Source organism: Anopheles moucheti, chromosome 3 (genome assembly GCF_943734755.1).
Source record: "Anopheles moucheti chromosome 3, idAnoMoucSN_F20_07, whole genome shotgun sequence".
NCBI lineage: Eukaryota > Metazoa > Arthropoda > Insecta > Diptera > Culicidae > Anopheles > Anopheles moucheti.
The window spans coordinates 71218810-71230604 of NC_069141.1; the positions used below are offsets into that span (position 1 = coordinate 71218810).

The 11795-nt window shown below is 43.1% G+C and overlaps 4 protein-coding genes across 4 annotated transcripts; 2 read left to right on the forward strand and 2 right to left on the reverse strand.

The window, feature by feature from the left end:
• Positions 1–66: 66 nt before the first annotated feature.
• Positions 67–2430, reverse strand: LOC128303535 (ATP-dependent RNA helicase DHX33). The gene is made up of 3 exons (XM_053040518.1): positions 2244–2430; positions 1487–2174; positions 67–1417 (listed from the first exon to the last, which is right to left on the reverse strand). The coding sequence occupies exons 1-3, from the start codon at positions 2366–2368 to the stop codon at positions 206–208; spliced, it is 2025 nt and encodes a 674-aa protein (XP_052896478.1). The 5' UTR covers positions 2369–2430; the 3' UTR covers positions 67–205.
• A 3222-nt stretch (positions 2431–5652) lies between these two features.
• On the forward strand, positions 5653–8657 carry LOC128302533 (monocyte to macrophage differentiation factor). Its single transcript, XM_053039374.1, has 3 exons — positions 5653–6102; positions 6413–6772; positions 6847–8657. Exons 1-3 carry the CDS (start codon positions 5701–5703, stop codon positions 7150–7152), a joined length of 1068 nt encoding a protein of 355 aa, XP_052895334.1. The 5' UTR covers positions 5653–5700; the 3' UTR covers positions 7153–8657.
• A 206-nt stretch (positions 8658–8863) lies between these two features.
• Positions 8864–9579, reverse strand: LOC128304774 (uncharacterized). The gene is made up of 3 exons (XM_053042004.1): positions 9382–9579; positions 9184–9306; positions 8864–9121 (listed from the first exon to the last, which is right to left on the reverse strand). Exons 1-3 carry the CDS (start codon positions 9516–9518, stop codon positions 8986–8988), a joined length of 396 nt encoding a protein of 131 aa, XP_052897964.1. The 5' UTR covers positions 9519–9579; the 3' UTR covers positions 8864–8985.
• Positions 9580–10347: 768 nt separating this feature from the next.
• On the forward strand, positions 10348–11157 carry LOC128304956 (cilia- and flagella-associated protein 20-like). Its single transcript, XM_053042206.1, has 2 exons — positions 10348–10623; positions 10705–11157. The coding sequence occupies exons 1-2, from the start codon at positions 10348–10350 to the stop codon at positions 11155–11157; spliced, it is 729 nt and encodes a 242-aa protein (XP_052898166.1).
• The last annotated feature ends 638 nt before the right edge of the window (positions 11158–11795 follow it).

Genomic DNA, 11795 nt, shown 5'->3' on the forward strand with positions numbered 1-11795 from the left:
GACAGTTTTCCATTTTCTTTCCATTTTCCAGAGCCGAGAAATGTGTCGACTTCTACAAACTGAAAACCGTTTCAGGATAACTTGTATTTTACAAAAAAAGTGCTCCAAAATGCAATCTAGTCGAACTGAGTAAAGAATTTCATCATGCACGATTTTACATAACTGGTAAATTACCTAGCTAACCTATGGAATACTTTAGCAATATTCATTTGTGCCCTTGAAATGTTCGAAACGTGTGGTCATTGAAGCTTTTTGTCTGGCGTAGGTTAACATTTGGCACAACTTCATCGATCCACGCTGGTTCTATCTCGGTTACGTTGCGTAGATAGTTTAGGCGCGTTGCTACCAGCTCCGTGTAGATCACAACCGGCGGTCGCAGTTTGCCAGAGATGGAACTGGACGGATGTATGCGCGCTTTCAGCCCGCTGGTCGAAGTCAAGTACAGATGGTCCGGTTGCTTGGTGGCGATATTGGCAAACAGCCCGGTCAGCAAACATTTCGCTACCGGTATTGTATCAATGCCGCAAGAGCTGCTTGGAATGTTTAGTCCTTTACAAATTTCGCTCAGCTGCTCACGAATTGAGGTGGCGTGCGTAAGATTGCGTTCGTGGAGGAAATTATCGAAGCACCACATCTTGGGTTTTGCTTTCGTTTTAAATTCGTTGAACACCTTCAGCAGCGTGATGTGATCACCAGATTTGTCGTAAAACTTCGAATGTGCGATCAGCATCTGTTCGCGCTTTTGCGCACTGTTGGTAAAGATGTTCTCGCCCGAGAGCATCGCAATGATTGTTAGCATCTCTTCCAGGCAACCGAATTTCGGAGCCGAAAGCAACATCTTGGAGTATTTGGGATCGAGCGGAAAGCGAGCCATCTTGCTACCGAGCGCGGTGAGAATGGGATTCTCTACCGACGAGATCGCATTCAGTGCCTTCAGCTCCAGCAGTGCGCCAACGATCGCTTCTTCCGGTGGTTTATCGATGAAGTCAAAATCCTTATAGTTAACGCCCATCACGAGCAGGTTAAGGATAGTGGCTGAGAGATTGCAACGCAGAATTTCCGGTGCTGTCATTTTGTCCAAATGTTCGTACGCTTCCTTGGAGTACGTTCGGAAACAAATTCCATCTGTAATGCGACCCGCTCGTCCGGTGCGCTGGTGGGCCTGCGCTTGTGATATCCAGCACACTTTCAGCATATCCATTCCAGTGATGGGATCGTACGAACGCACCTTAGCCCGCCCACAATCGATTACGTACCGGATCCCGTTAATGGTAATGGACGTCTCGGCGATGTTGGTCGCAAATATAACCTTCCGAACGTTGGATGGCGCCGGGTTAAAAACGTCCAATTGTTGCGTTTGTGGTAGAGCTGCGTACATAGGATATACTGCTAGTTTCGGAAGGTCCGACGGAAAGCTCTGAAATTAAAATGTTTTCATTTGTCACAAAGAAACACCCATGAAGCATTCACTCTCCCACAAAATTACCTTAGCTAACCGACGCATCTTGTTGACCGTGGCATCGATTTCTTCCTGCCCTGTAAGGAACACCAGCACATCTCCAGCAGGTTGCGTTTGATGAATTTCCACCACCGTCTTCAGACATGCCTCAATGTAGTGGATCTTTTCTAACATCTGATAAACCTTGACCTGGTACGTACGACCTTGCAGATACACGATCGGACAGTCGGAAAAATAGTTCGCAAAGTGGTCACAATCCATCGTGGCCGACATAATGATAACTTTTAGCGGGGCCATACGCTTCAGGGCACGTATTTGTTGCGCCTTTTTTACCACCCCGAGCAGCACGTCTGTCGCAACAGTTCGTTCGTGTACCTCGTCCAGTATGATCACGTTGTAGTTGCGTAGCTGTCGATCGGACAGCGCTTCACGGCAAAGTATACCATCGGTCATGTATTTGATCTGTGTGTTTTCCGATGTCATATCCTCAAAGCGCACCGTATAACCCACTAAATCTCCCAAATTGGTGCCCATCTCCATTGCAACCCACTTCGCCACGGTAATGGCAGCCACGCGTCGGGGCTGCGTGACGGCAATAGTCTTGTCTCCGTTCAGTCCGGCTTCATAGATGAATTGGGGCATCTGTGTGGTTTTGCCACTTCCCGTTTCACCGAGGACGATGATGGTGGTTGACTTCCGTACCATTTCCATCAGACTGTTTGAACGGGAGATTGCAAACAATATTAGCCACCGGCAAACCGCGTGGGTGTGTGGAAAGACTTACGATTTGCGCACCGAGTAGATTGGCAGCGAATTGCGCTGTTGTTTGGCATTATCCTGCTTCATGTACGACCTGGAGTACTGATTGCCCAGCGTGCTATTACGACTCGAAAGTCCAGAATCCATCATTTATAGTTGCTTTTACTATTCTAAATGCTTTTCTATTTGAACCACAACAAAAAAAGGCCTACTGACCGCGACGTAAACATTCATACCGGTTTGCAAAACACGCCGCCGAAAATGACAGTTGTTCTGGTTTATAATCATCGTTCAAGCGTTTGGTTCATTTTCGGCCGCTCTGCTCCAACATGAAAAGGTTTCCAGCCCAACAAAACAATGATAAAATAATAATTATTACACCCTAATATACTTTTCATTCATACTTTTATCACCAGCTTTTGTCCAATGAAATATAAGGTCACAAATTGGCCGCTTATACCCGCCATGTCAAAAAAACAGTTTCATGTTTTGCCGACCAGCTGTCAGAGGCTCCTCGCATAGACCACACACTTTGCATTCATTCGTTCGTTGGTTGTTGACTTCTTCTGGTGGTGCACGCTTCGCTCCCGTTTCTACCAAAAGTATGTGTTTCAAGAAATGTTAAACAAAGTGTAAATTGTCCAGTTTGAATCAAAGGCTTTGGTGAATTATTTCAAAATATCAGATAAAAGAGCAGAATGCGCCTCGTGTCGTTGTTTGCAGTTTGGCCAAAGAAGCATATGAAAAACTGCTCTCTGCTTTGCGTGGTGTAGCATGTTTTTTTATGCTACAAGAAGTCCATCTGTTTGTCCTACTTTTCCCACTGCGAAGCATAATTCTGCACACATTGGAGTGTGTGTTTATTGGCCTTCTCGAAAAGTGCATGTGCAATGCCGTGAACCTACTGTACATCTATTGCTCAAACTCGTATTACCAAAGTGTTGCTTAGACCTGATTTCGTAAAACCATTGCATGCTGTGCAGTTTTCCATGCTGTGTGTGTTTTTTTTGTGTGCGCCAGTGAGTAATGTTGCAAGAAGTGCCCGAGGCGAGGTTGCATTAGCCAGTAGATAATTATCTCCCCTATCCAGTAGTGTGCCCCTGTACCAAAACCAAACCATGCGGAATTTGCACCAGCCATGGTTTCGTGCTATGGAGCCGTGCCAGAGAATGAGCTGCAAGCCAATGCATTGGAAACGTTCTCCCAATCATGTGGCAATGGGTAATTGAATAATCGGCTCACGATAGCAAATTACGACCACAGCCCTCTGTTATATGGTATGGCTTCCAGCTTTAACGACACTAACTAATTCACAAAGGCAATGAAACTCAGGGTATTGTGCATCAGCACCAGTGCAACCGAGAGATGTTTTCGTTTTTCCAGGATGAAGACACCGGCCATGCAAAATGCACGTAGCAAGAGCAGAAATACTTATCAGTAGCATGTGCACACCATGCGGCCGTGACCGGGGATCAATCGAGCAAAAGCTTAATCTATCTTCCGAGAAGCTATTTGTAAAATTGTGGACATTCCGCCTATCGCGTGGTTCCTGTTTCGTTCGATTTGGTGTATCTGTTCGATTTAGACAAATCCCGCTTAATACATCAAGCCGGCGTAACCATCGTCCTCGTCACAAGCCAGTTGCTTGATGGTCGTTATCTTCTAAAACCTTTGGCGAAACAAAGCGGAAAATCCTGTTACCACCTGTTAACTACTGTTACACTAACAGACACTAGGTCACCGGCGGCAAAATATTTGACCACCGCGCGTGTTCTCGTGCCGTAATCCAATTCTCTGGCTGGTCGTTAAGTTATTTTTATCGCAAACGTACGACACGGCGTGTTACGGAAGGACACAACCCTTGCTGGATATGTTTCGTTACATTCGCACATAAACCCAAACTCAATCCGACCAAAACCCGATTGGACTGCTTAGGTTGATTGATTAGATTCATTCACACGATACTATGGAGACTATTTCGCACACCATTCTCTAGATCACACATGTTGCTGTAATGAATGCTGTAGAGGATTACCATAGTTACAGGTGCCAATGAACCTGTATGCCCTGATGTATGTAAGCTAATTGTAAATCCCCAGACTACCCGTTGCAACATTGTAACTCTTCCCATCCTTTCCCTGACCGTGATTGCTACACACCCTTTTCGGTGGTTCATTGAAAAGATCATGCAAGCATCGGAAAGATTTGTTTTACTAACCCAAAAATAAACATCATCTCAATGCAAGCCCATTACACTGTACGTTCCCGGTGGTTCGTCCACGAGCATTGCTGCCTCAGGGTGATTGTGAAAGACAGCTTATAGAACAGGTGTTGTACCGATGGGGCTTAGGTAGGTTTTGCAACATCATTCCGCCAACTATCCTACGTACAGAGATTCACCAACATTTCGAGTACGCCGGTAATTGGCCTAATTGGATTTGAATGTCAAGATGTGAGGGAAAGCGTGAAGGAATGTGGTTTTGTAGCGTTGTCTAAAATAGACGACCTTTCATTTTTCATGTCGTCCAAAAATGTCTTTCTATCTTTTCCTACCCTATAAGATTACTTACCGATAGTAAGTTAACATCTCCAGATAACCCAAACGTTCCTGAAATTGTCTTTTTCCTCTGTATCTTCGGTTGAGCTTTGTGAGTGAGTAAATCATTCATGAGATTGTTTTTTTGTTCCCAGCTGAGCACAGCAGATGGTTAATGGTTCTAAACACACCGTACACCGTTCGGATAGAGCAACATTAAACGGAGAAGATTTCGTGCGTCATTTGCTGCTAATCTGTCTGAGGCGCCTGAGAGTACCTCTTGCCGACAGAGGGTCATCATGGGTCACTTGAGTGGAAGATTTCTTTTTTTCTATCTTGCATCTCCCGCTCACTTCACATCGCCTTTAGCATGCTGTTAAAGCATGGTCAATTCAATGTTTGCCGCTAAATGTCTGCAAATTCTCAACGAACACGTATGTTCGCGTAAATATTGCGAACGCGGTCAGGTCATTAAAACCGGTCTGAAGATTATAGGAACAGAAAAAACGGGCAACAGATAACGGGCAGGAAATGCATTGAAATATACCAGCGAACATTATACAAACTGTCGAATGTAAATGATTATGGTAAGCGTTGTGTTTATTTGTAAACAAATGTAGCTGTTTATCGCGCACTCCACTGATTCGGCGGATCGTGTTTAAAGTTAACAGAATACTTGTTCCATGTGCGCACAAGAATCGAGTGAATATAGGGTACTATCGTGAACCGAAAGCCTTATCTCGATCGGATCCTCCTAAGAGCAGTAGAAAATGTATTACTTTTTTGAGAAGAGAAAGTGTCTAAACAAGAGAACTTTTCGAGTAAAAACCATTGTAAAATCAATTAATGTTCTATTGTACTTTCAGCTCGCGCTCTGTGCGAACCAAAGAAACGGCTTTCTTCGCTGTCACGACCAGAATAACTAAACTTCAACCCAACATCAAACATGCAAGATGGTCTCATTTCCCGCGCGGGAGCAACTATCTACAATGAGGCCTACTCAGGCAAAGGGCCCACCATCTATGACCCGATGGACGGCCCGAGTCAATACTCGCCAACGAAAACCTGTGCCCATCTGTCCCGACCATCTCCTTCGCCCGCACATACACCGAACGGTGATTTCAAGCTCTGCGGATACGAAGGCACGATGAACTCCTGCGGTCCGCTGGGAGATGAATGTGTACCAAATACCACCGGTAGCTCACTTGGTGCTGGTGCCGGTAAGGCAGGACTGGAATTTTGGTTAAGATTACGATACGACCTGACGAGCGTACCGTGGGAACAGTTGAAAGCGGTACAGCTGAAGAACCCACGTGCGGCACCCGGCTGTGCTTACATTCCGACAAAGGTAAATCGGTTTTGTGCGATAACCAGCTGCTTTCTTATCGGCAAGTGATGAAGATCGTGATTGTAGATTTATGGCAGAGATATCGACATCGACGAATCTTGCTGGAGATAATGTTACTTTAAAGTCTTTTGATAAGCTCACCGTCGAAAGGGCAAGTGATTGATGCTTTGCTGTCTGTAAATCATCTCCGATAAGGAACCTGCCGGTGATCGTCCATCAAATCTGCTATGAATCATTGCGCGCACTTTGTCCCGCTCAATTGGAGGTGATTAGCAACTAATGGCTTTTTGTATTTGTTTTTCGTTTTTAGGTTGAACATATTGCTAACATAATCACACACGGGACCTGGGTGTTACCCTCGATGTATGCTGGATTACAGCTTTACGATCGAAGCCACACGCCAGCGCAAACGTTGGCCGCCGTCATTTACGGTGCCGCGCTATCCATGCTGTTTTTCGTATCGACTTGCTTCCACTGTGTCTGCTACTGCAATCACAATCGCCCACTGAAGGATGCACTGCATCGATGCGATCGTGCCATGATTTACATCTTCATTGCCGGCTCGTATTATCCGTGGCTCAGTCTAGGCCACACGACCCACCCACAAATCGTTTCAGTGGTAAAGTGGAGTGTTTGGGTTATGGCGGTGCTGGGTATTGTCTATCAGCAGGTAAAATATTGCCAATATCCGTACGATTAGTAGCAGTTTTCATACTTTTAATTCATTTATCCTTCGTTCCACAGATGTACCACGAACGGTACAAGTGTTTGGAAACGTTCTTTTACGTTGTCATCGGGCTCGGACCGTCGGTTGTGATTGTTCTCTGGGGCCACGAATTTACCGGAATGTCCGAGCTAAAGTTTGGTGGCATACTGTACATTGTAGGCATCGTGTTCTTTAAATCGGACGGGCTGTTTCCGTTCGCACATGCTATCTGGCATCTGTTCGTGGTTTTCGCTGCGTACGTACATTACTTTGCCATCATGACACACTTGTTCCCGGTCTCGAGCGCCATCGTTACGCCCGTGGTTGGATCCGTGGCTGGTTAAGGTGGCTACAACTAGCAGAAGAAGCTGATGGCGGACGGTGATATTTATCCTTTTTTCATCCATTCTCATATGCAAAGCGGGTATATCCGGAATGAACAAATTAATTGGTCGACGTTAATGTTTATGTTTTTTTTTGTTCATACGACCTTGTGTTCATTGTTTTTATCATAGAGTTGGTTATTTTTTGTATAGTGTAACATAGATACTTTGAGGTGGGATAAGAAAGTGTACCTTTAAACTAAAGCAAACAATGTATACAAAGAAAGGCATACCCCACTTAGCAGAAAGTGAAAGTTTCTTAGAAACGAATAATATATTTTTAATGTAAAATTTTCGTACCAGTGTGGCGAGAAATGCCTGACGGAAAAATGCTAACGGTTCTCTATTTGCCCAGATATGTTTCAATCCTGCTCAACTTATTAGTATATTTCCAATTTTTAGGTACTAGGCATTTTTTTGTCTAATGGTAATACTCAACAAGGATGCTATATATTCTGTACTGTTTTTCTCGAAGCTTTTTCTTAAGTTAGTATACAGTTAGTATAACAAATGCACGAGATATCGATGTTCTAAGTGATAGACAGGGGTTAGCATAATTTTTGTCTTATTGTGATATGTAGCATGAGTAAGGAATGGTTATGATTAGTTTAATTTAATTTTATTTTTCGCAGTTTTTGTACAAACATTATACCCATAAGCAAAAGCAGTACATTAGTCCCGAAAACCAACCCCGGAATTGATCAAGAAAACTGCGCATACTTCAACAATCACAGGAAAAAGGGGAATAATTATAGTACCAAAATATAATACATATAGTGCAAGCTTAACCACCGGTAAACAAATGTCGATGAGTAAAACGAAGCTCTCTAAGCGCGGGAGGAATGATAAGATGAAGTGGGTTGATATTAATATTAGAAAATGAAGGGATAATAGTAGACCACAACCGTAAATTCGGATAACTGAACATTCGTCTTACCGGGTAGTTGTCATATATCGGTTTGAAGTCTGATTATCGTTATTTAGGGCTTATAAACGAAACAAAATTAACCGTCTGTAATGTATGGAGGGATGATGAGTGAACTCGTAGCCAAAACAATACACCGTTAATCGCTAGACCTTAGACTTTATCACAATCAATCGAATAGCGAAGGACTCTCTTGAATAATACACACAAACAAATACTCGAAAGATCACCATCCCACCTTTAAAATAGAATTAAATAACATTGTCTTGAATGAATACTACAAATACTAGTTTTGCTCAGCTTGGAACAACTATTACAAAATGGTATTTATTAGCAACGAATGTGTCCAAAATATTATATAAAGGAAACGTGTAGACGATTGGAATTCTCTTTGGAAACATCAACCATCTGCAAAAGTTAATCCAAACCACTAGCCAACCACTTACCAAACTAGCCCATCGAACGTGAATTGCAACAGTAGAAATGGTAATGGACAAATAGTGTAACCTTTGTATCGTAAATATTTCCTCCAAACCGGTTAATACAGTTACAATATTTAAAATTCAATCAATATTATATTTAAAAGAGTTTGCATTTCAGAAAGAAACTGTTTTTGGAACAAAACTTTTATTAATAAAAAACTTTGCTAAGACCTTTCCCTTCAACGATTCGCCGTTTGGTTGTATCTTGAGTACGTGCGCCTGTTAGTATTCAATTTATTTTTCATTTCGTCAAAGCCAAACAATCAGGCGTTTTGAACCTGGTACAGCACTGGTCAATGGGAAGCATGTTCTAGCAAGTTCTAAACTCTATATCACTGTGCTAACATATTTTTGTCGATAAAAAAGAACATTAGGAGACAACGTTAATTAATGAACAGGACCTTTCATAATTTCATGCAAACGACGAGTTTGTCGCTCCGAGTGACGGAAAAACTTATCCAACACATATTCGATCTCCTTGCGTGTGTGCAACGGTGGCCAAAGGGTAGTAATGGCGAAATGACTGCAAAAAAATGGGTAATTAGTATGAAAAGACTAATGAAAGGTGCGCTAATTGCTACGTACCGGTGGAACCGCATCGAATCGTAGGCCGAATTTTGCATCAACTCAAGCATTCTCAACTCGTGGTTGAACTGTTGCTCGTAAAGAACGTTATTTGCGTGATACCGTTGACGACAGATGGCCGAGCTGAAAGTAAAACCCGATTAAGTCATCATCGTGCCGTGGGGTGATGGGAATAAACAATCGAGCCCTCTATCTTACTATGGTGGCTGTAAATTGGTGTAACTGGGATGTAGACTTTCCTCCGATCGGTTCGATTTGGGTTTCTTTTTTTCACCCGACTTTCGTTTAGCCTCACGGCGTTTTTTACGCTGCTGCTGGAAACTGCTTCTATCCATTATGTGACGGTGAATTTGATATGAAGAGGCGCTACGTTGTTCGTTCCACGCAAATATACAAATGCGTACGAAGTTAAGAAATAAACACAATCACAGACGTTCTAAAAAAGGTTTTACTGTCCCACCAATATCACAGCTCGGAAGAAATAATCAAGATGCCAAACTGCACGTTTTTCCAACGCTATGGTTTCCATGGCAACTGGCACGGAATAGCACAGCAATCGATTTGTTTGGTTAATGTAGGTCAGCAAAGAGGGAAAACCCCGCCATCAGGGGGAAGAACTTTTGCCCCGAACATTTTTCTGATTGACGGTGGAATTTGCTTTCGTTTTCATAATAATTCGCATCGGGAGCTTTTCGATGTTGAACGTTTATCGATCGGTTAGTTTGCAAAACAATGACAGGAAACAAGCAGCTCATATACTAATTATCGGTTGTCTGAAAACGTGATGGTCGTCCTTGCAAGGATTTTGGGTTTGAGCTTTCGACATTAAAAAACACACCCACACCGGTTTGCGCTTTATCGTTTGACGAATTTCCATGCCCATGATGTATGTTGTATGAAAAGGTGTGTTTTTTTTTCAATACAGTTTACATTAAGTTTCAGAATACAAAACGCCTCACCGAGGTGCAACAGTCGTTATTATTAGCTTTCGAAATATGTTTCATCAAAGTTGGCGTACTATAGTATCGATTGTGTACTATTGCATCGTAGCAAACTTTGCCCGGTAGGCGAATCGGTTGTAAACGGAGTTATGTGGTGCAGTGTTTCAGTTCCTAATAAGTACTTTTTTTTGATACTTTTTTTTACTGCACATACATTGTGACAATGTTCCGGAACGCTTTCCAGCATAGATTCGTTACGGTGTTCAGTAGTGGCGGTAGCAAGCCACTTTCCATCTGGGACGTGCATACGAAAAATGGCCACGCTAGACGTGTGACCGATGAGCATACACGTTCGTTGGCCTTCGAGCTGACCGGCGTAAACGTCGCCACCACCTTCATGGTAGCACCATGCGCGCCCTGTCCATCGCTCTCAATCAAACTGCCGTTTCTTGTGATGTTGGTGAAAAATATGAAGAAGTTTTTTTCCTTCGAAATTCAGGTGAGGCTTAGTGTGTGATTTTTCCTATTCTCCAATCCCGATATTGATTAATTCTTGCATCTATTCGGTTTTGTTGGACAGATTCTGGACGATAGACAATCGCTGCGCCGTTTACGTTTCTCCAACTACCAAAGTGTAACGCGTGTGGATAACTTCAGCACCTTCATACCATTATCTTTGTCACCGGGCTGGGGTCAAATACAGATCAACTTGGCTGATTTTACACGAAAAGCCTACGGCACAAATTATGTGGAGACGGTCCGGTTGCAAATACATGCCAACGTGCGTATCAAGCGCATCTACTTCTGTGATCAACTTTACACGAACGATGAAACGCCACCCGAGCTGAGACTGTTCCAACCGATCCGGCCAAATCGTATGATGGAGATGAAAAAGCAGCAGAAACCGCCAAGGATTCCACACGAACCGAATGAAACTGTACGTCCGCCGACACCGGTAGATAGTGCTGATGTTACTAACCAGTTGGAGAATGAGCTTGCTTCTGCACAGTGTGCCGTCGGGACAGAAGTCTAAATTGCTGTTAAATAATTGAACGATAGCCAAGGAGATGCATTTTAGGACTAAATACGTGTTAGAAAGATTTTCTGTAAATTATCGGTTTGCGCATTCCACCATCAGTTTCCCAAAGGAGTTTGGGACCCCAGCTTAAGTTGTCTGGCTAATTCTTAAAATTGGTACTGATGACGTATAGCCCATTTTATTATTTCAGTGTTTTAGATTGATGTACGTGAAGCATTTGTATTGACATACACATTAGGCCTTAAAAGCATGTAGTTCCTATACTCAAATACTTCTCTGAGATGTGAATCTTGTGTAAAACAGGCGAAATGCGATTAGCTGTGTTTTAAAGGAAAAGGCTCAGGAGAATGTTTGGTTCCGTATGTGCGGAAGGGCAATGGAGGAACCACTAAAATGACGAGCACGAGACGATGAACTCTATAGCGAGTTACTTTTTACACCAAACACGTGGTTCATACAAATTTAGTAACTGATAATAGAAATTTTGAAATAGCAATGCGCCAGCACAAGATTGACATTTGGGAGCAAACGCAAACCAAAAGGCATAAACTGCAGACGTCAAGTTCGTACAACATTTGTCAACGCTAGCACGGCGAAATGTCTGTTTATATTTTTCCGAATTGTACAACGCT

Coding starts and splice junctions, on each gene's coding strand:
- LOC128303535 (XM_053040518.1), bottom strand. CDS start 2,368: ATGATGGATTCTGGACTTTCGAGTCGTAATAGCACGCTGGGCAATCAG. Junction 2,175..2,243: donor ATCTACTCGGTGCGCAAATC/GTAAGTCTTTCC, acceptor CCGTTCAAACAG/TCTGATGGAAATGGTACGGA. Junction 1,418..1,486: donor AGATGCGTCGGTTAGCTAAG/GTAATTTTGTGG, acceptor TTTTAATTTCAG/AGCTTTCCGTCGGACCTTCC.
- LOC128302533 (XM_053039374.1), top strand. CDS start 5,701: ATGCAAGATGGTCTCATTTCCCGCGCGGGAGCAACTATCTACAATGAG. Junction 6,103..6,412: donor GTGCTTACATTCCGACAAAG/GTAAATCGGTTT, acceptor TTTCGTTTTTAG/GTTGAACATATTGCTAACAT. Junction 6,773..6,846: donor TGGGTATTGTCTATCAGCAG/GTAAAATATTGC, acceptor TTCGTTCCACAG/ATGTACCACGAACGGTACAA.
- LOC128304774 (XM_053042004.1), bottom strand. CDS start 9,518: ATGGATAGAAGCAGTTTCCAGCAGCAGCGTAAAAAACGCCGTGAGGCT. Junction 9,307..9,381: donor ACCAATTTACAGCCACCATA/GTAAGATAGAGG, acceptor TTTTACTTTCAG/CTCGGCCATCTGTCGTCAAC. Junction 9,122..9,183: donor GATTCGATGCGGTTCCACCG/GTACGTAGCAAT, acceptor ATTTTTTTGCAG/TCATTTCGCCATTACTACCC.
- LOC128304956 (XM_053042206.1), top strand. CDS start 10,348: ATGTTCCGGAACGCTTTCCAGCATAGATTCGTTACGGTGTTCAGTAGT. Junction 10,624..10,704: donor TTTTTTCCTTCGAAATTCAG/GTGAGGCTTAGT, acceptor TTTGTTGGACAG/ATTCTGGACGATAGACAATC.